This window comes from Telmatherina bonti (genome assembly GCF_933228915.1).
Source record: "Telmatherina bonti genome assembly, chromosome: 1".
Classification (NCBI taxonomy): domain Eukaryota; kingdom Metazoa; phylum Chordata; class Actinopteri; order Atheriniformes; family Telmatherinidae; genus Telmatherina; species Telmatherina bonti.
The window spans coordinates 20,188,178-20,212,202 of record NC_136619.1 but is presented as its reverse complement, the minus strand read 5'-3'; the positions used below and the strand labels follow the sequence as shown (position 1 = coordinate 20,212,202).

Sequence of the window (24,025 nt, the reverse complement as noted above, 5' to 3'; positions counted from 1 at the left end):
GGAGGAGATAGAAATGTGAGAGACAAGCAAAGCGAAGGGAGTGAAGAGTTGCTGAGCAATGTGGGTTCAACCTGTCATCTCGGGTGCGGTGCAGGCTGCCATGGTAGCTGGCCTTGCTGTGGACGCTGCTGGCCTTGCTCCTAGTTGACGCAGCGTGTCCATGGTGAGTTCTAACTGGTTCTTCGAGGTCCTCCAGTGCTGCCAAGTGGGTGGAGGAGGCATGAGTGGAAGTGCCCTGCAGAGGGACGAAAGATGGTTTTTATGTAAAGCTGTTATTGCGTGATGATCATTTGTCACACGTCTGCCCCTTTCTCATCATAACTCAGGTCCTGGGGGGGGGGGCGGGGTTGACACCTCGGATCTTTATATGCATCTAAATTGTACCTAAAGACTATGAAGTTTTTCTCTTTTTAATTGTTTTTATGGTATACGTCAGTCTTTATCAGTTCTTACTTTATGAAATCTTTATGAACTGCACAGGTGGTCTTAAACTTTATGCACAGATCAATCCCATGAAAATATTGTTTGGTTCCTGCCTTTATATCTATGGATTATTCAAAATATTAACACTGACATCATCAACTAATATGCTAGAAACAGTTCAGCCACATGTGTCACTATTATTTATCCCAAAAAGCCTTATTCATCAACGGTGCTACAAAAACGGTTCTCCTATGTATAAACTATTTCTGATTATCTTTTGTATCAAGTCTGAGAGCAAGAGTGATTCCTCCCTGCTGCTTGCAGACCCACCTGAGTGGATGTCCCCCTGGATTTTCTGATGATCGGGGTGTTTGGTTCACGCAGTAGCGACTGGGCAAAGTCCGGCTGCTCTTGCAGCACCTGACGGGACTCATTCACCCCACTGCTGCAGACAAGACAGGTGAGGAAGGGAAGTAGTAAGAGGATAAAAGGATATTAAATGTCCTACAAGTAAAGAGAAGCAGAATGTTTGCATGCAAGAATCAAAATTCATATCTGCTTTTATTTGCTTAAATGGAAAACAGCTACTATCTATAACAAAGGGGTGTCCAAAGTCGGTCCTGCAGCCTTTTGATGTATCCCTGTTTCAACACACCTGGCTTCCATTAAACGGATCCAATAGCCAATGAAGGTCTGCACAATGACTGATTCTTTTGAGTGACATGTTTTTTTAGCAGGGATGCATGGAAAACCTGCAGGATTGTGGCCCTCGAGGACCGGAGCTGGACACCGCTGATCTAATACCATTAGCCTCTGATGGAGATGTAGTTTCAACATCCAGCTTTTCAAACTTAAACTTTTACATTTTTACAAGTATATACTGAATATGAATTCCTACTCTTTGCGCCTGCGTCCGTGCAGGAAACCGGCCCACTCAAAACAGGTCTTCTTACTTCCCACCCAGAAAACAGAGGGAATCCCCACCACGAGCATCATCAGGTATTTTATTAGGAATAAAACCATGGCTGGTCTGCGCTTCTGCTCAACCTAACAGGAACAGAAATACAAATTATTGATTAGAAAATCATCCAGTAATCACTGAAATGAAAGCGTTTTAAATGTAAACAAACAGCAGGAGATGAGCTCACCAATGATAAATGATTATTTAAATAGTGTCATATTTCCTCTAAAGGCTCAACAGAAACAGAAGCTTTGGATGTCTGTGAAACTAAGAGGAGATTGAGGGATTACATTTATTCCGCTCTGACAAATGTTTTTAGCCCAGTCAGTCATTCTGAATGATTAAAGAGGAGAGCTAATCTTAAAACAACTCAGCTGCTGAAGCAGCTGAGCTGCAGTTTCGTTGCACAACTGGACTTGAATTGTGGCGTTTCTCCCAGTAGAGGGCAGGAGTTTACAGCACTTCTTAGTCTTGGTTTAATGCAAGTGTAGACATTAAAAAGATGCAATGTCATTATATAAAATCCACTTGTAGGAATTGTTCCACATCCACTGCACTGACTTTCCAGATGTTACAATGAGGGAGCACGTCGAACGAGCACCAACACATGCAGACAGAATTCATCTCGCAAGTTTCACTTCTCTCGACAAAAGATTACACACACACCTTATCATGAGGAAAGATGTCTTCACAAAGGAAAAAGAAATTTGTAAATAAACAAATAAATATCCATGAAAGTGCACAAAGCCAAACTGAATGAGAGAGTGGTGCTCATAAAGTCCCATGCAGATATAGACACGCTTCACACACAGCTGCACCTGCTTCCACACGCAAAGTTACAATTTAGCCAACAGTTGTACGCCATCACACGGTCATACTAGAATACTAAACACTGAAAAATGACCAAATCTTCTTGTCTCAGTTTGTGTATACTGACAAGAGAGTGGAGGGGAGATGTTTTCACAAAGTACACTGATCTGGTTATGAATTTAGTACCAGACTGGATAAAAACACCACACTCCCACTGCTCTTCATAACAGTGACAAAGCCCTTATAGAGTACAGGCAGCAGAGCATGACTGAGCAAGTCCTGAGAAAGAGACACCAGCTGAGAGGGAGGAGAGGGGAAGAAGGGATAGACTGAAAGATGGATGTGTGTGAAAACCAGCTGAAAGAGTGTAAGAGAAGGAGACAAAGAAAGAAACAGAGATTGTAGTTTTTGTGGAGCTGGACTGGAAAGCTGCATTAGCTGAGCTAATGGTGCGTGCTGCACTTTGGTCTCCTCCTCCACAAATACCTCCTCACCTAACTACCAGCCCTCTATCACAAGCACACACACACACTCACAAACAGTGGGTTTGATCATTTACTGATCAGTTTAATTAAATGTGGGGCTTCTTCTTTTTGTGGATCCACTGGCAACATCGCTGTGACACTAAAAGATGCAACAGATGCAATAATAAAAGAAAATCTAAAAGCATGACCAAAAATTTGTGTTAAAATTTTCTATGCTTTAGATAATCTTGTATGCTCTCATACATTTGAATGATCACAACCAACTTCTTTGTGGTCATGTTTTCAGATGTGTGCGATGAAACGGGCAGATGCACAATAACAGGTTTATCCAAAGCCCACCATGTAGTTTAATATAACAGTTTTTACTGGAAGCGCAGCATCAGTACATGATTTTACACCAAGTATTTATTCCTTCTCTCCTTTACCTTGTATGGGCAGGGGATGTGGTAACGCCTGCAGTTCTCCTCCATCCACGTTGTCTCCCAAACGTGCCGGTAGGTGTGTTCATAGATGTAGCACCCAATCACAGTAAACAAGGGGACCAGGTAGAGCACAGAAAACACTCCCATCCGGATCATGAACTTGACCAGTTTGGCCTGGTTCTCCTTCTCCAGAGGAATCTCCATGCGGACCCGATTCAGAGCAACGATGCCCACTAAAAGCAAGGAGACGCCGACCTGAAGGGATCCCAACCAACAGGAAGTGGACACTCAGGGACAGATTTCAAACAACAAAAATGATTTTTTTTTTTTCTATTTAAAAGCTGTTTCTTTATTCCTTTACCTATTATTAACTTGTTTAATCATATTTCCTTCTAAGCTTGTAAAAATTCCTCCATCCATCAACTGACCCAAAGAACCCATCCAACACACACTCATCGATTCTTTCAGCCATTCATCCATGCCCTTGTCTTCTGACTGTACTCACCGCCACATTGAAGCAGAGTGGTGCCAGAACAAACCACCTCAGGGCATCTATATCATACAGGCCTATGAAACACACTCCACTGATCCCATCGCCCTCTATTTTATTAAGGGCCAACAGGGTGACAGTCAGGGCCCCCGGGAGGCCCCAGGCAATGGCATGGAAGAGGAGGGCTTTCTTCTCAATGGCCTCACTGCCCCATTTAGGCACAGCAGCCAGGAACCAAGTGATCGTTAGTATGACCCACCACACGCTGCCAGCCATGGTGAAGAAATACAGGACCATGAAGAAAAGCGTGCACACCTGAAGGAGAACATAGAGAAGAACAACTTCTGCATGTGGCTGGAGTCTGTGAAATCTGTTGCCTGGTGGGATTAGAAGAATCCCATGAGATAACTGTGTGAGGTTGCAGCAGGAGTACCCAATCGAAACGGATTAAACCTCACCTTGTTGTGTGAACCCTGTGTGATGGTTGAGGCTCTGAACTGGGCGGGGCTGACAGCATTGCATGCAACTCTGTCCTCCAAAAGAAAGCCCAGGAAGAAGACCAACGACACCATGACATAGCACACAGCGTAGAAGATGATTGGCCGCTCAGGGTATCGGAACCTATTGAGGAAAATACGACACTGATTTTTTTTTCCCCCATCATAAATAAGATAATAAGACAATAAATAACTAGCAATTCAGACCTTGTAACATCGATGAGGAACGTCAGGAAGGTGAAGAGCGTTGCAGACAGGCAAACAATGGAGACGACTCCAATGAAGTATCGTGTGAGGGTCAATTCCTGCTGACTGAAGAACATTGAAGGGCAGGGAGCAGAGCAGTCCTTCTTCCCCATAAAACTGTAACCCAGGTCTGGATCAACCTTAAGCTCTCTGGGGCACCAAAAACCATAATCCCTCTGAACAGCCATGGATGACTGGTCTGTGGGTTGGGAGCCTGTTAGTAGGTCCTCTGGGCGAGGATAGGCTTCATCACAGTCTGGAAACCTGAAAAACAATAACTATGTGAGACCATATTTACTTCTGTAAAGTTATATAATTCCTTTACTGCATTATTCAGATGTGGACTGAAAATCAAACCATATAAACGGACTGTAAAAACTCTTATGGGCGAATGAATTTAAACATTCAGAAACATTTCAACCATAAAGAAGCAAAACAGCATTGGAAGAAACGCTGTGTGACAACACAACTGAAGCTAACCCTTTAAGACGAACAAGATCTTTACATTCCTATATATGTCGACAGGATGCCTTAAATTCACTCTTCCAAACATCCCATGTGGTAAAAATGTACAATCTCTCTCTAATTTAAGTAAAATCCTTACTCCAAAAGGCTTTTCTTTGGTTGTGTGGTCAACAGAGCTCGACATATGTGAAACTGTACTGCATTTTCAAACTCTTTTTATTTCACAAATTTATTTAATTATCAAATTGATGAAGAATCGTGATTATTATTATTTTCTTCATTAGTATGTATATGTAAGTGTATATACAAATGTATGTACGTATATTTTTCTTTTCTTATTTTCTTTATCTGTTCAAAATAAATAAACTAACTGACTAACTAATAGAGATTACACCGCTAGACACGGTTGACTTGTAAATAATCTGTATTTTTCACTCTTCTGTGTATTATAATACCAATGCTGGATAGTGTTTTTACACTAGCATTGCTGTTTGTGCTCATACGTTGTGTGTGTTCAAACCCAGATGTGTATTTCTTTTCTGCTCCTACCTGCTGCACTCCATGTCATCTGGCCACACTATGCCAAACATCTCCATGAGCTTGTGGCACTCATCCTTGGCCCGCTGGCAGATTGATCGACATGGCATGGACATACGGCCGTACTCGGTGCACACGGGAGCATACAGGGCACACAAGAACATCCTCAGGTCAGCACTGCACACTAGGTTTACCATTGGATGAAAAGGCTTTGGAAACAAAAAAACAGGAAAAAAACAGGAGAAATTGGTTAAACTCTGACATGTACTCAGCACATCATATTGTGTATAGAAAGTAGTAAAGTAGAAACACACACACAACTGCCATATACACTTACACACACGCACACATATATAAATGTATCTATTCACAAGCTCAGGAAAATGGGAACTATCAGCGGCACATAGGAAAGGGATCATATGCAAGCTGAAATAACCATCAAAGAGAACAAAGGGAAAGTGAGAAGGAGGACCCAGATGTTACAGCACCTCTGCTGCAACTTATGCTACGACTCACTAATGCATCAATATTTAGAAGCCTATGAAATATGTATAGCTGCAATCATACTACCAACCATTGCTTTGAAGTAGGGGACAGTAAAGACAGACATGTGAGCGCTGAGCCACAGCTACGTATTTACAAAGCGAGCAAAACAGAAGCAAAGTGTTTCACACATCACAGATGATCTACTCTGTTTCATGTGCTGACAGAGAACAAGACTTGTGGCTTGCTAGGTGCTGGTTTAAATCTACAAAATGATTGGAAATGTGTGATTTATGCACCCTCGGCTGCTACTGACACTCCCTTGAGCAAAGCCTTCATACTGTTGACAGCTTTGTGAGGTGCTAAAGCACAACAGCAAAAAATGCATTCACTCCGACAAGATGACCACTGCTTTCAGAAAGCTGGGGATGAAACAAGGCTTTTAGATGGTGGGTACTTCTGCAGGAGGTTGGACAAATAACCCAAATAAAACAGAGGGAATATCCTCAATTTATAGTTGTAGAGAAGTATACAGATTTAAATAGTTTTTAATTTGCTTCTTTTTTTATTTTTTTATTCTGAAATAAAAAGTTATTATCTCAGACAAAAACTAATAATTCAAAACAGAACTAAATCAATGAAGGCTAAAACAAAGTTTTAATGCCTCTGATTTAACAGACACTACATTAAAACTACTCAGACTAATATCTCTATAATTACAGTATCTTGGTTTGGAACGCAGACAATATTCTCAACATATTTTACTCATGGTTATGTAAATGCTGAGTGAGCACTGTGAGCAGTACCAGCGTGTAATGTGGCCTGCAGCACTCAAAATATTTAAAAGTTCATGTGACCTTATGGAACGGAAACAAAATATTCACGTAGCTGTTATAGAACAATGTAATTAGAGCAGAACCATGACAGCGTTCAATATAGTTAGGAGCAATGAAACAAAACACGCTGCTCGACTGCACGCAAGACTGCGCTCTGTGTGAATGATGTCTGTGTGTAACACTAAACAGAACACTTGCATCGATTGCTTACAATAAAAGCTTCCGTTGATGCTCTCACACTGTATGGGGAGAATTTGTGCAAGTACTCAAGCATCAATAAATATGTATATGTGCGAGTGCGTTCTATGTGCGTGCCGATGTGGAGCCAACCCTTGTAAGTATATTTTGATCGTTTCTCAATTGCTGTGTTCTAGATGTGCAGATGGGAGAGTTGCCCCACCAGTAAACGGGTGCAGTGATGCGAACGTTGTGTGACACAGTTTTGAGCGCTGCACAGATATGCATGTAAGCATAGACCACCCATCTTCATTCAATAATTCAGACATTTTGCAAAGCTTACTTTTTTAAAAATGCACATGCAAAGTGGAGCTGGTTAATGTTGGGACAAATACTACAGGAAGAAAATTAATTTCAGTTATGAGTTGGTTTAAAAAATACTGTGAAATAACATCTAATGTGACTTACAATTGTAATCTCTATGTCTTTGTAGTACAAAAGAAGAAATTCTGCATCACAGCGTCCTTGTTAATCTTTATCAAGGTGCATAAGCCTGTAACATTACAGACCTCTGCCTCCAATCAGAGATGTGTACAAGCAGCACGACACCTGGGAAGTCAGATGAAATGGCATCTGATCAGACTGTCTTTGTGCTCACTCTTGCAATGTTTTCCAATAAAACATTATTTATTCAGCCATAGTTCCATTTAAGCATAGCAGTTTTACCTTTTTTTTTTTTTTTTTTTAACTTTTTTTTTTGCCATGTTTTAACTTCAGTTAGTAAATTTGCTACAAGAGACAAATTATGAATTTGTAGGGATCATCATCTGCAACTCTTTAGGGATGACATACTGTATAGACCTATTTTTACTGAAACCACTAGCGTCAGTGACATGGAGTTCACTTTATTGTGCATGTGTGTGATACAAATATGCTTTATCTGCTCAGAGAAAATCAGATAAACATGCGAAGAGCAATAATGAAAGGTAGGAGGACATTTTATTTCAGTGAGAGGTTAAAAATGACTTAAATGTTTCCATGGTAAAGAGACCAAGTAGTTCAGATTTTAACAGTTATCACATGATCTGAAGATAACTCCTGCAGCCGCTGATGTCCAAGTATCATCAGAAAGAGATCCGACACATTTGACCAGTGTGAAAGAAGTGCCAGGACACAGCCGTAGCTGTCAAAAGAGGACACTATAATTAACTCTCATCCCCCTGCAAAAACTAGCCACATCCAGAGCCACATGTGACAGTAGATGTTTGTCACAGCCCAAAAGTAGAATTTCAGATGAGTAACTTTATCCGCATGTGAAGCAAGCTACAGGAAACGTTAGTCTGGGCTCGGTCGCAGTGTGTCAGTAGCTTGGAGTCACGGAGTCACTGATCTATCAAAATGTGAAGTCATCTGTGTTGAAGTTGAGGTGGAAGCGAACCTGTTCACATTTAAACTGATAAATCCAACTATCGAAATGCAACAAAAGGAAAAAGAAAAAGTAATTTAATGTTCAGGGCAATAATGCATACTGGCATTGTTAGATTTATATTCTAAATATTTTCTTTGCACTTTACGTGCTGCCATTTCTGATAAGGTCAAAAGTTTCTGACAGCAGCTGCTCCTAAATGAAATGATACCTAATGATACAGAGTCAGTGTCATTTTATTTAACAAATAAGTCAAACGTGCACGCCTTTTCCCCTCTCTAACTCTGCAACTGAACATGAATACGTGAACATGAGAAGTGTGTCCAGTAAAAATATGATCAGCTGTCAATGCTGACACGAGCTCAATCTGATGAACAATTTCTGTCCCCATCCGTCCACCCGTACTTCCAGTTTGTGCTGAAGGCCACACTTAAGAGCGGTAGCCGCTTTCTGAATGAATGCATCTCCCGTCTGAAAGTCTCCAAGTCACCTCAGACAAACTTTAGAGAAAATCTTCCTGATTCCCTTTCGACATGTCCCCATTCTGCCCATTTTGCTGTGCATGAAGGTTTACACGTGTGCACATGTGAGTCTTGCATTTTGCGTGTGTCCCAGTTATTGTGTTTTCCTGTGTGTGTGATGGAACAAGGTTTGTGTGTCTGCACAAGTACTTGCATGTGTGCAAATAACTGTGTGCAATTATTCTGACATTCAGGGCAATTGCCCCCATCTCTTTCCACAAAGAGAATATTGATATTAAGTGGCCTGACTGTGCCACCCCACAAGAGAAGAGGGGGGGTGGCAATCAGCCCTCCATGGAGAACAACTCAAGTGAATTGCCTGGTATTATGTATGTCAGTTGTGATTGACAAGCAGGAAAAGGAAGCGAAAAACCCTGCAAACTTGGCCTGAGGGGGAAGGTAGGTTCTGACTACAACATGGAAAGATATGGAAGAATGAGATGGGGGGTGGGGACATGGATATAATGGCCAATGAGAAAAATGTGGAGCATCAGCTTCCCCTCAGTGACCCTCTCTCCCTTTCTGCTGGTTTCACTTTTATTACAGCACTTAACTGGATGAACCGTGTTTCATATATAATAACATTTGTTTCCAGTCAAACAATGTGTCTGTGTCGTATTTTATCCTTTAAAAAAAAAAAAAAAAAGGCTGTCAAGGCTCTTGTGATGACGCCTTTTCTATGAGAGCACATAAGATTTAATCATTAATACTGTGTTATTGTCAAATAAAATGTAATTATTAAGTTTATTACTGGAATATTATAGAAGTATTTTCAGAAAAGTGATTATACAAAGTGATTATACAAAGTACATACAAGCTAATAAATTTGCTTGGACATATGGAGTCCAACATAGATATAAAAGTGTTTTTACACAAGCTTGACCCTTCACTAGGCTGAGTGAACATAATCCCTGTTAACAGTAAAGATCTGGAGTCACCGGCTTTCACTAAGACTGTGTGTTCTTTTCTTTATGCTGCTGACAAGTTCTTAACATAAAACCAAGTGTAAATGTATGCTATAATGAGAAGACTTATTCTGTAGTACACACACACACACACACACACACACACACACACACACACACACACACACACACACACACACACACACACACACACACACACACACACACACACACACACACACACACACACACACACACACACACAGCCTCAAGCAGAAAAAGGTGCCTCAATGCTGCTTGCAGCACAAGCCAGAGTGGTAAACGACACTGCTTAATTCAAGCTCAGGCCAAAACACCACCATGGCATGCATGTCACTATAAAAAACGTAACAAAACCACGTCCATGGTTAGGGCTTCTATGAGGAGTTTGTACATTTTCCTTATGCATATGTGGGTTCAAAAGCATTTGGCCCAGTGATGGACTGTCAACCTGTCCAGGAGGTACCCTGCTTCTCACATATTAGCAGCTGGGATTGGCTCCTGCCACCCTGCATTAAAATGAGCTTATTCCAACCATTGTATAGACAGGATGGATGCAGAGTCTATCAAAGCAGCTATGAGGCAAAAGGCAGAGGTCACCCTGGACAGTTTGAAAGAAAAAACAAACTAGCTATATTAATAAATTTAGGGAAAATTTGGAGAATGAAAAAAGAGAGAATATGTGAATCATAATATTTAGCATTTGATTGAACAGTTCTGATAAATGACTACAAGCACTGAAAGAATGAAAAGAATAAATCCAGAATAGTTTTTTCCTCTAGAAAAAAAAAGACCCATGAAAAAGGCCTCTGACTGGTCCACCTCTTATTCAATAGAAGGATTAGGTTTCTTTCTCTTCACTCCGTCTCTCCACAGAAGCCCAGCGGGAGAGAGCGAGAGACAGAAGGAGAAAAGAAGATTTAAGTAAAAAAAAAAAAAATCAACAAAGAAATAAAATGAGGCAAAGTAAGAGGCATGTGATTAACAGTCACGTAAATGCAAGCAATTATACCTCTGGCAAACGAGAGATAGCAATTACAGCTGTCATGTTACGGGCAAAAACAGATGGCACTGCGCCATACTACAAGGGATTTTCAAAATGGAAAGTTTTTGAATCAGAATAGAAAATTTTAATGGTTGAACAAAGTGCTTCCATTTTCCAGGGTCCTGTTTACCAAGTATGGTACGTGCAGCTCAATTCAAACATGCCGGCACCGCTAGTAAAAGGTTCGCCAGCTAGGTAGACAAAAACTCATCAACAGTCGATTAAAAGGTCAATCTCAATAGTTCTGTGTTATGATAAAACCTTTTGTCAGATGAGCAGCTGGGTTGTAACTGAATTATTATTATTTATAAGTGAGTTTGAAACTTCAGACTTTTAGATCTGCCCTCTATGTTAATACATTTTATTTAACCTAAATACCAACCATGTCTTTGCCAGTGGTACTCCTCTTTCACATCTCTAGCTAATTAAATCTCTAATTGTTCAGCTTCTCCTTTTACCCACACCTCATTCTTTTCTTCCTTCCTCCTTGCTGTCTTCCTTGCTCTCTGAGAGTAGGAGAAGGCAGGAAGGAAATAAGAGGGGGTTGGTTGCAAGGATCTGGATTCACATTCAAACCATGAAAACTTCCTTTTTTTATGGATTGAGTGAAAATCTTTGGGAATTGTTTATCCAATGAAATCTTTTTGTTCATAGTGATGGTGGTGGTCGGTGTGCAGTTTGGCAGGGACATAATAAGAAGAAAACAAGTGAGAGATGGCAAGAAAAAAAAACAGAAAACTGGAGAGCAATGAAAAAAAAAAAGAAAGAGTGGCGGCTAACCGGTGGATTAGAGAGTCAAATGGATTTGAAGGAGTGCTTAGAGTGTGAGAACCTCAGTTGCACACACACTTCCTGAAACTGTCACCAGCTTTGTGTCGCGATCACATCAAGGTGACAGGCTGTTGTGTCTAAGCCTCCAAAGAAAAAGCTCTTGAGTTGGCACCGAGCCCAAGGTTGTCATCAAAGCTGTCCCATTCAGCGTTCACATGTGCATGATTATCAAATGCCTGATATTTACACTGGTTTTAAATTCCCACTAACCGCCTTGCTGTCTTTTGCCTCCAAGAAAGTTCCCAGTGTTTTTTTTCCCCCTTTACATAAATGTTTAATTACTAAGTGAATGTGCTGAATCCAGTTAAATCCTCATGTTTTCTGAGTTTAAGCACCAACTAATAACTGACAATAATAATAAAAATTTTTAAAAAAAACGCAAAAAATATCATTGCTGCTGCAATGATGATAATGATGACAGTATTGGTGTATTGGTAGAATATACCAATACTCTGCCTTCTTACTGTTTATGAAGGATTTGGAAAAAAAAACATATAAAAAGAAAAACAATCTTGGATTTTCTTCATAAACTTTACCCGTGTTCCTCTGGACACAGACTCCCTCTCTCCTCCCTCTCATGCTATCTCTGTCTCAACTCACTCTCAAACCAGCAGTGCAAGGCCTGCAGCACAGATGCTGTCAGACTGCATCAGGATACCACTAGCAAGCTACTGCATAACATCCCAGCAACATCCTCTCCAGCAGCTACAGGAACTAAATCCTTTATTCACTCTCTTCCAGCTCAAGTGATTATGCTCCTATTTGCTTCCAACTCTTTCCTGACATTTGATTCCTCCATTTTTGCTCCTCACACTGGAACTATTAGCATCCACCTTTAATTTATCTGCACATTAGAGCCACTCAGTGTAAGCAAAGTACATTGTTGCAGTTATACGATGACTCCTCTTGTGTCTTTTGCACCACCTATCTACTCATTTTAAATGGTTTTCTTACTGCTTTTCTCTATTTTCCACATTATTCTGTGGGTTTAAACAAATGGAAGATTTTCTGATCACTCACTCTTAAATACATGATAGATGTGTTCATAGACAAATTCTAATAACAGGACTCAGTCACACTCTGCCAACGTGCCTCCTCTCCTCTGTTTGCAAGAGACTCAGGCATTAACCTTGAATAGATGAACTGCACACAGTGATGCTCTCCTCCCTAATCTCTGAAAAGACAGTTAAGAAAGGGGCAGCATTCTCTCACACTCTCTCCTTCTTTCATTTGTTCGCTTATCCATGTCCGTCCATCGTTGAGTCGGGAGGATCGCACAAAGCCGTTAATGGCATTCCCCTTCATGCTCACTTCCCCTCCTCCTCTGCAGTATTCATCTCTTATTTTCCTTGCCTCCCATTTACTCCTAGTAATTTTGCTAACATGCAGTATTGCACCAACATGCCCACATTGTCTTCTACTATTCTTGTTCGTCCTCCAACATGAGCAAATATTGACTTGCCCCATTCTTCTGAGCCATCATCTCATGTTTGACTAAAAATATCTGGTGCCATCAAAAGTCTGTCTCTTCTTCATGTTAAGTTTTCAGAACTGTTCTCATCTCATCATTTCCTATCAAATGAAAAAACTGGTATTTTATTGTGCCTTAATTTTCTTATGTATTTCTCAAATAAAATCTTTCAAACAATTTCTAGAAAGACTGCATCCGTTTTGTCTATGAATATGGAAAAACACTTAAATGTTGAAACTGCCTTGAAAACTAACTAGTTAACTAAGGACGTCCAGCTATAAGAGCATAATACACAAATAAATAGTTGCATTTATACATACAGTCAGAGCTGCTAGCGTTGATCTGCATTCAGCTAAAAACAACAACAAAAGACTAAAAGACTTCTCTATCTAAAAAAACAAACAAATACTCTGCTTTAGTAGTACTTACTACAATTACTAACTAAAAGTGACTTAGTGACTCTATAGTTACTTGTTGCTGAAATGGGATGAAGACAAAACAAAACAGGTAAATGAGCAAAGCAGCAAACATGTTCATGGTGAATGAAGCAACACAAAATGCCAACTGAAGCTGCAGCCCAAGCTCGCAGTTTATGAGGAGGCGGCCAGAGGAGTATTATGTTAACCCAATCAGGTGTAGGATGGCTTGATGTTATTATTTGTGCTAAGAGGAGACTAATGTGATCATGTATGAAGCAGCCTGAAATTATTTGAAACAGTATCTCCGTCTAGTCAACCATGTCTCCCTTTGCCAGACAACAAAGAACAAAGCAAAAACGGTGGCGGATGCTCTTCATGCTCTTCAAGGTGATGTGTCTTTAAGCTTCACATGAACAGCTGAAGCTTGTTCTTCGTTAGTGTAGGTAGAAGGCTTTGACTCTGTCTTGTTTCTCCATGATTACCCGGCTCTGTTTATAAATTTGTATTTTCATAACTTGTAATGCCTCTTTTAGTATTTCAAGAAAATACTAATTAAGAGGCTGCATGACTTGGATAGAAGTATGCCTCTCTATTTCTTCTTGCATTTCCTCTTTATTTTCAGTCATTTTCATCCCTTTTCCCTTCTTGTTTTTTTTCCAGAACATGCCACACATCATCCAATTTCCCTCCCCTCCCCTGCCTGTCTCCCTCTTCCCATTCCTCCCTTTCCTTCTCTGCCTATTTAACTACCATGGCAACAGGTGATGTGTAGACTCTCACAGAACCATGTCTTGTTGAGGATAACCCAGGCACACACACACACATACATTCATCCATTTGCATTGTTGTGGGGATCCTCTCGCGGGTGAACAATCCAAAAGGTATGGATAACAAGCTCACACAAGAGGGGACGCGGAGGAAACGTGAAAGTACAAATAAAAGAATCTGAGAAGCGTTGGACAGCTGGCACATGAAATAATAGAGACAGAGAACCAAGAGTGTGACAGTGAAGCTGAATCAGATCACCCACACACGTTCTAACACCACATAAGCTACTTGGGCATATCCATCTGCTTACCACACATACATGCTTTGTCGCAGCGAAAGGAAAAACAATCTCTCTTTTTTCTCACACTTAAGGAATCAAATTCTTGTTTTGTTTTTCTTTACGAAATACACTACTGAAAAAAAGCCATATTTTCTGAACAAATTCTAAAAAAAAAAGCATTAATTAGTATTTAAATAAAGACATTATACAGTTGATATTCTGCTACCTTAACCTGATAAATATGCTTCTTCGAGTTAAATGGTTGTAGACTACTGCAGAGTACAGGAGTGTTACCGGTTATTCTCTATCTATGGTAATAATAATAATAATAATAATAATAATAATAATAATAATAATACCTCTGGAAATAAAGTGAAACATACTGCTTCTATGTATAACAGCATTATTAAGTCTGATCCTTTGTTATAAAACAAAAAGATCACAATAATTATAAAACCTGAGCAGTCGTGTTGATAAAAGAGGGAGGCGCAATGTGAGACACAGCCAAGCCAACTAATTAAAAATAGGGATAAAAATGCACAACTTATTCAATATAACATAATGATAAAAAGACTGCAATCTAAATAAAATTATTTTAATCAATCACTCCATCAATCATTCAATAAAACAAAAATGACATGTTGCATTTGGAAATCTGCTTAACGGCTGTTCTCTGTTGTGGGAATTTTAGATTCTTTCTGCATTTCAACTCCTGCTTTTATGTGGGAGTTATTTTTGGAGAGCTAAGAGCTGCATGTGGCTTGATAAGTGCACAATTAGTAGCACAAGAGCTTTTAAAGCTTTTCTAACCTGCAGTATGCTGAAAATGTTAGAGCTGCATTGTGTTGAGTGGCTTTGCGTGAGAAGGGGATCACTGACTGTGTGTATATGTTTGTGTGTATGTTAGTGTAAGTTGGAATTAGTTCTGTGTTAAATATCTCCAACTGGTCTCACACATTTCCACACATATTTCCAGGACTAGGTCATGGGTTAAGATTAGGACCGTAACACAGGAATAACCTATATTTATTTGTCATATTATTGCCAAACAAAAAAAGACCACAAGCTGAACAGGGTGAATGCAAGAACAGCTACATGTCCCACAGTGAAAGGAAACGACCACACACACATCGGCCGAGCTGATAAATGAATGAAATGGGTAGGTATACTAAAGTGGGCTCAACATCACACAAGGATCTGACAGATGGACAGCATGAATACAAAATGAAAGCAAGGTAATCATTACATCACTGGTGTCTGGATGGAGGGATAGGATGGGGGGAAGGACACAATTAAGATGGGCCACCTGAATGGACCACTACCACACATAAAAGCAGTATTTTCTCTACAATTACATAGGCTTGGTGGGCTTCAGATGTTAACAACTCTTTATTAATGGTGATTATCGAATCTATGTCTATCTAGATCTACATCTGAACTGGTAGACTGATAGATGGATGCTTAAGTTATGCCAAATATATGGTAAACAGAAATCAAAATCCCTAAACAGTTAGTTGGCAGCATCTGTACTGCGTTGTTATACAATATGTCAAATCATTTCCTTCTATAAGCATTTGTTTCACTTTAACATGGTGAGAATATTTATATATTTATAAAATTTCATTTATGATCACGTTTGTTTGTCTAAACACTGAGTGCTGTGTCTTTAATGGAGTTAAGCTTGTGCAGCAGAGAAAACTAGATGTTGCTACTGCAGTTGAGAGTTATTCTAAGCTGTTTTCATGCTGCCGCCCTTAAAATTTTCTGACATGTTCCAGGGAGACTGCCTATAAGAATATAAATGTTTCTGCTCCAGACCTTTTGAAGTGATAAACCACCCAGCTACTTACTAAGAAGTCTAGCAGTGTGAGCCAGAATGTGATCACAGCAGCATAAACTCTGGAGCGTTAACATAGTTGCTGCTATGTTGCATTCATGTCACGCATCAATACTGGAGAAAAGTTTTCATATACGTTACTGATACAGACCAAATAAACCAGGCCCCATACTGGACGTGCTGTTAAAGAGGGAAGAATGAATGAATGAATGAATGAGACAGGGATTTCATACAACCACTGATCTACTACTCAGATCGATCAGTTCAGCATTAGCAACGGATCTCCAGTAGAGAATCTTTCACTGTGAAGTGTGTGTTGTAGTTGCAGAGTGAAACTGTCAAAACATTTCTCAGTAAATTTCTGTAGTTAAAGATTAACTGTTAATGATAGTCAGTATTAAATAAACAAAGATAAAAGTTAATCCCAAACATCTGAAAGCAAGGTTCATTTTTCTAATGACGCTTGCAAGGATACAGTATAAGTTCTACTGCAAATGGCTGTTAGCTCCCATAGCACCTCGTGAAAACATTTGTATTCAGGCATATAAAACCTTCATTCCCAATAGAAAATAAGCCAAACTCCAGTTGAAGTCAGGTTCTAGCACTTTCATATGAAAAGTGAAAAATCGTTCCTATTACAGCCGGGAATCACTTCTGACAATATTATGAGAAGTTTTCAGTCCCAGAAGCTTCACATATTCCTGCTGATGACATTTTCAGCCAGTGGAGATGCTTTTACCCAGTCCAAATCCCTAACTGCCAAACTGCAAGCGTGCACTTATTTGGGCTGGGAGCCAGACCCGGCCTTGCTACGACTCTTCCAGCCTGCTGTCTTTCAAATTTTCATTTCACCTGTTCATCACTAAGCAGTCATATGTCAACAGCTAGAAAGAGTTGTTCCATGCAGTGCAAAAACTTTCTCATGCAGCAAATACACACTGTGGCGCTCCAAGCTAGGGCCTGGAGAATTATAGCATGCGTATGGCAAATCCGGGAGCTATAATTTCATATTGGCCAAGTTGCAGGGAAAAAAAAGCCTTGGGAGGGACTCTGAATAAATAAAGTACATTTTGAATAAAAATAATAAAGCATGCCCCCCAGCCTTGGGTGATATTTGAGGTGAAAAATAATGCACTAGCAGGATATAATCCAAAAAAACATGGAAAACTATGACATAGGATTTAAGTTGTCAGGCTTTAAAGCTGCCAACACTGCACTCAACGATTTACCATCCTATCAAACTGGGTTTATGAATTCAAAATAATTCATAATTTCTTCATTTTAAAAAAAACAAGAGGGACAAAATGCATTCCTATATTAACAGCAGGCTACAGTTTGGTATTTGAGCATTAGAAAAATCTCCTTTCAAATCTCTTTCAGGCACTGTGAGGCTGGATAAGCAGCAGTGGCAGCTATGTAGATGGGAACAGCCTGCCAAAAACCAGCACCAGGCAGTGCCTTTGTTCCATGCATAAATAAATGATTGCTTCATTTGGGCTGGCAGCTTCAATAGACTGTCAGAGTAAGCAGGATAATCAAGAGTTCAACTGAAATAAACAAGAACTTTTAAACTGAATGAGGACCTGTCTGTCCGCTGAGTGAATAGGGTAATGAGCCTCTTCAGATGCAGAAAAAAAACCCATGAATGTGCAGGCAGACACACACATACAATATATATATATATATATAAAAGGAAAATACCACAGACACAATTCTACACAAAAAACCTCTAATTGAAGATGTGTTGATGACTGGCACACACACACACACACACACACACACACACACACACACACACACACACACACACACACACACACACACACACACACACACACACACACACACTTTTGTTGAAGTAAACCTGGTGGCCCCTGTGTGGCCTTTCTTACATAGACTTATTTTTTTGAAAGACACAACCCCATGGTGAGAGAAACACAAACAGCAGACTTTACACAGTCTGTCAGTCAGTATTTTCCTCCATTTAGTTCCTGACATTCACTTTCTGCTCGACTGCTCTGCACATTTTCTTCTGTTCACACTTCTACCTTTTGTTCTTTTTGTAAAACCTCACATAGTGCAAATCAGGCTGCTTCTGCAACCCTTTCATACCCACATTATTTTTCAAAACAGAATGTGCTTGTAAATACAAAATATTAAGCAACAATAATGGTTCTAGAACAAATCACTCTAAAACCATCATTAAGACTCATGGATTTAACTAAATAAAGATGCAGATAAAAACATTACTTTGTAAGTATCTTTGTGGATTTAAAAGAAGAATTAGACACTTGAAATCAGAAAATACATTTTAAACGACTTTGCAAATATGGTACCAGAAGGGTGGCCTAGCAGTGGATAAAAAGAGAAAAAAAATATATGTTCAGTTAGAATATGAAATAATAATTACATAATATAAAATGTGGTGTACCTCTGGGGTCTGTCATTGAGCCATTACTTTTTTTATTTAGGATTTTGATGACATCGTTACTGTTTACAAGTTGTTTAAATGCTTTTTGTTAGCAGATTATGCTACTTTCCTTTTTCCATTCAAACACATTGGGTAAGAGTTAGGTGTGGTTCAGCAAGGATTAAAAATAAATAAAAAATTAAATAAATAGTCACTGAATTGGGAGAAGTCACACCATATTCAGTAATAATGACAAAAAGAATCTGTTTTACCTGTATGTTGTTAAAATTGACTAAAGAAAAAGATCTTAGATGTTTAGGATGAAGGTTTGATCTGGATATCATATAGAAATAATTTCAAACTGAAAATATTTAAAGCAATTGCATCTTACACAATTCAATAAGTTCTTTAATAAGAAACCATTAATTATGTTATATAACTCAATTATTGTGCCATATCTGACTTACTGTGTAAACGTCTTGGGAAGTTCATGTCAAACTTAAACCAACTGTTTTTATTTATATAAAAAAAAGCTTTATCTGCATCATCTGCAGAAGTAAATAGAGAAATCCATCAAATCCAGTTATTAATCAGTTGCAGTTCTTTAAGTTTCCAGAGTTGGAGGATTCCTATATTTTACAAAGTATGTATAAAACACAAACAAATATAACCATCAAATATCCAAAAAAAAGGATAAGAACAAAAAGACAATATATACTATTTAAAAAATGGGACCGATATCTTTCAGACATCCAGATTTGGAGCTCAGCTGATGGAGCGATGTCTCTGCATAAACACGTTTATGGAATTACCAGGACAAAAATGAGACAGAAGCTAAATGTATTCATGTCTCCAAAGAGAGGAATAAAGTGATTTAATCAAATATATATCTTAATAATTATTCTGTTGCGCTATGATGATTTAAAGTGATGCAGGACTTATTAGTTAGAGGCGAGAGACAATATTAGCCTTATTTTATTTTAAACTTTTCACTTTGTTTTATTTTTAAATAGATTTAGAATCATTTTATGTTAAAAAAATAAAAAGTTCATATAGAAGTTTTTAGAGAAGTATTAATTAATTAAAATCAACTGTCCTTATTCTCTTTGTTGGATAACAACATCAATCAAGTTTATATCTTAATAAAATTTGAAGGGGAACAAGTACAAAAATTATTAGCTTTTATGTTTAGACATGCTAAGTATGTCTGAAATAAACTTTCCAGAGGTGGCGGAGTGAGAAAACAAAAGTGGTTTTGTGTGTAAGAAAAGCTCTAAAGCATATTTTCACAGTAATTCAAGGAGGGAAAAACCTGCACATTGTTGCTTTTTTAAATATGCCTTGGGGCCAGCAAAAGGCTGCGACGACAGTACTATATTCCAAAATTATCAGGCAAGAATGAAATAGCTATTACGCAAGTCCTGGAAGATATTTTTATGAGAATCACTTGGCATTTTCACACAGAGAAGCAACGCCTTTAAAACAACAAAGGAAATTGTAATCATGTGTTAAAAGACCCTGCAATCAAATGTAAGTCGTGGGTGCTGTCAGACATTTTTTGTTTTTATAATGAACAAAAAAAAAAAAAAAAACCAGAGAAAATACTTAAAATTTGTTTTAAGGTATAAAAGCATATAGTGTATAGAAAAAAAAAAGTTAGTCTTTCTGTTCACTGCGCTCTTTTTATGCTAAAGACTTAAAAAAAAAAAAAAAAAAAAAAATCAATTTACAGCTTACATGTATAAACAAAACTAATGTTCATAAGCAGACTGCAATAAGAAAGGCTGAGTATTGATCAGCCGCATCAGTAGGTTTACAGTCAAATGACTGTAATAAATAAAATTTTCTACTTAAACAGATTTTTTCTAAAAACACAAGTTTGTGTTTGTCATACATTGACTGACAACTGTCCATTTGGTTAATTAACAGTGTTTTAAATTAATCATATGGTCCTCTCTCCACTGGCCGTTAGGACTCTCTGGTTTTCAGAGTCCAATGTCTTTCACTGGGATTAACGACAGACTATGCTTTGATGGTCCAGAAAAACTCAATGAGCTGTAACGTCACCACAGAAAACCCTTCTTCGGTCTATTAAATCTTTATGTTAAGCCTTTAAATCTTCTGTTTCATGCTGTCAAAATTAATTGTGCAAATTGCTCTGTGATGTTAACTCAAAAAAGAAAACGTAATTTATAAACAAAACAAGTTTCTGCTATTAAAACGAGGAAATTAACTAAAACAATGGGTTTTGACACATTTGTGTCAGTCAAATAAATCTAACCTAGTTGTGTCAAAGAATCATTTGGGTATTTTAGACCTAAAAGAAAACAAAATTCTTTGCCAGACCACACCAAACCTAAGCTAATGTTCATAAAGCCTTAAAATCAACCACTTTTAACCAAAGATTGTTTATGCTGATGTCTAAACTCCACAGCATCAAACAGGAACTCTCCCAATATAAAAGCATTTTTACTAATACAATAAATAAAAGAAAATATTGAACAAGATGAGCTATTTCTAAAAGTTTTATCGAATAAATCAAAATCTTTAGACAAGTTTACAGAAAGGATTAAACTGAAAAGAACAAAAACCTTTAAACCTAATTATTTTAAACATAATATTGATATCAAAGTAAATATGTCAAGTATGTATGATTCACCCTATATATAGTGTCTAAGCATCTTCACTATAAATAGTTCATCTGATGGTTTAACTCATGTTGTAATGAATGTCTCACAAAGCCTCTGGTATGACACTAACCACTGTGGTAAGACAATGCAGGGTTTCCAACTCTGGATAAATGTGTTTATAGTAGATGAGCAGGGCAGGTAGGAGATAAACAATGACCATCTAGAAAGACAAAAATAGAAAGCTCATAAAAAAAAAAAAAAAGTTAAAAAAAAAAATTTGACCACGTCAATTTATCGAACACACCAAAGATAAAAGAACAAAAATGAAACCATTCACACCAGTCAGTGTTTCTGATGAATTCTGAAGCTCACTTTCCATGAGAAGCCATGAAGCGCTACACAGACATGCTTCAGTCGTCCACTAGTTTCATAATGTAAAACCTTTTTTCTCATGATGCCAAATATGCATTTGATAGAATATTTATGTTAACTTGGATCTAACAATAAATATTCAATTAATAAAAAAAAATAAAATTTTGATATTTTTTTTTTATTTTTTATGTGTTTTTTTCAGAGGAAGTGTTAAATTAAGTGTTAAAACACCACTTTCTAAAGGAAGCACGCACAAAGCCTACAGAACAAAGATGGGTTAACAAAGACAGCCGATAACCACCTCTGTGATGCCAATTATCTCTGAGTGGACTTTTAAAGTTTTCTTGAGCCAGCTGTGGCCAACAAAGCTGGCCGTGTGGAACTTTGCAGTACACCTCTCTGTTACTGAGCTCTGTGTATGTTAATATAGCATGTTTAACGTATAAAGGAAAGGAGGTTATGCCATGATGTAGAGCTCATCTCGTGGGAACCACGTAGTGCTGTGGCAGATGGAGAGCAAAGATTAGATTTCTAACTGTTGCATAAGGACACGAATGCATCCAAGCACACAAAAAATTCCCCAAAAGTATCTTTATTTGTGACTTTCTAAATTCATCTCTATTACCCCTCCTCCCCCCACCACCACCTCCGGCCACCCCCTCATGTTTCAGCCTCTCACCCCATTCGCTAAGGTTTAATTGACTATTGTGGCAGATGGGGTGGTTGATGGTCTGTGGGAATCAATGTCAGCATTGTGGTGCTGAGAAAGAGATTAGCAGCTAGTTAGCACTAGTGAGAGATGACAGCTGGCATCGTAACCCTCCCCTGTCGTTGATACACGCAAACACATCCAGGAAGTACTACAATCCAGCTCAACAATTACATGAGAAAAAAGAAAAAAAAACCTGAATCAGAAGCTTTTATGTTGAACAAATGTTAGCAGTCATGAATCATGGATAATCCATTTCTTTTGCTTGACTAAAACAGCCAAAACAGTTATAAAAAAAAAAAAAAAACCCAGTAAAGCTGATATTCCCAGTGTCAGTTATAACTGGGAACTGATCACACTACTGCACCCAATTTCAAATTAAGCTGGATTCAAAAAACGTCTTTACGCATACACACAAAACAAACAAAAACAACCTGAATATGTTGACAGCAGAAATAGAAATAACATGACAGCTCACTAGAAGGATTTGAAAGCCAAAACACGCAAGCTTTGCCACTGAGGCAGAGCAAACATTCATCATGAGATCTGACCCAGAACAGTGACGGCAACAGCTGCCGACAATGACTCCACTTTTATTAAGGCATCTTTCATGCGTCACGCTGATCCAGCAACAGTTGTTTAATTTACTTTTTGAGCAGCAAATATCCCAACGCAACCTCATATAATGTTTGATTCAAAATGACTTTTCAAGTTGGTTTAAATAACACTACTGGACTTTGACAAAGACATTTTTAATTTAAGCACCTTCGAAATCAGACTGACTGGAAACAAAAAGTAAATCAGTATATGCCGACATGGATGCAGACCAAAGGGATTAAACATGGGTTGCACGCCTTATAAAATCTCAATAACTCCTTAAACATACCGGAAAAACTCATAATAACAAGTAGACAGAAAATTATTTTTCATAGTTTCATTCCACTAAAAAGTAAATCTTTGCTTTTATTTCTACACACACTGTCCAGTCACCATAGCTGTGTAACGCGTAACACTTACAAAAAAGATACAGTCAGAGAAGATGCAGATTAACTTGAAGGTTCACATTAAGATACTCTGTGCACACGCCTGCAGTGCACGTCTGAACACACATTCATTCAAGCTGGCATTATGCCGGCAGCGTTTGCAGTTAAAGATTATTAAATTTCCTCCAGGGTTCCCACTAGGACCACTACGCCTGGTCAAAGCAGACCAGAGCAGGAATAACTAACGGGGCTCATGTTGCTACTCAGCCATCTCCAAAAAGTAGTCTCTCCCATGACTGTCAGTTATTTAGCTGCTTCTTCATTTGGGTCAATTCAAGTTCAACAACAGACAGTTCTTATAATCTCTGGGACGGCATGTTTTGACACGATGCTGGGGAATTGACATGAGTGAACATTTGCACAGTTCTACATGCGCTGAGTTGATGCCATAATTTTAGAGGTTTATGCGTCTATTTAAAACACACTGAACAGAGTCAAGATGCACAGGCTGTGTTTCCTAATCCTTCCAACCTCCTAAGAAGAAAAG

The 24,025-nt window shown here is 38.5% G+C and overlaps 1 protein-coding gene across 1 annotated transcript in view; it reads right to left on the bottom strand.

Annotated features, from left to right (window-relative positions):
- LOC306774986 (frizzled-3-like) overlaps positions 1-24,025 on the bottom strand; it is a 30,278-nt gene that overhangs the window by 2,492 nt on the left and 3,761 nt on the right. The window contains exons 3-10 of the mRNA XM_079265188.1: positions 5,349-5,545; positions 4,296-4,598; positions 4,050-4,212; positions 3,607-3,906; positions 3,105-3,356; positions 1,322-1,470; positions 754-868; positions 72-235 (exon numbers count right to left, since the gene is read on the bottom strand). Of these exons, the coding sequence (XP_079121314.1) occupies positions 72-235; positions 754-868; positions 1,322-1,470; positions 3,105-3,356; positions 3,607-3,906; positions 4,050-4,212; positions 4,296-4,598; positions 5,349-5,545 (1,643 nt within the window). The remainder of the gene's footprint in view (positions 1-71; positions 236-753; positions 869-1,321; positions 1,471-3,104; positions 3,357-3,606; positions 3,907-4,049; positions 4,213-4,295; positions 4,599-5,348; positions 5,546-24,025) is intronic.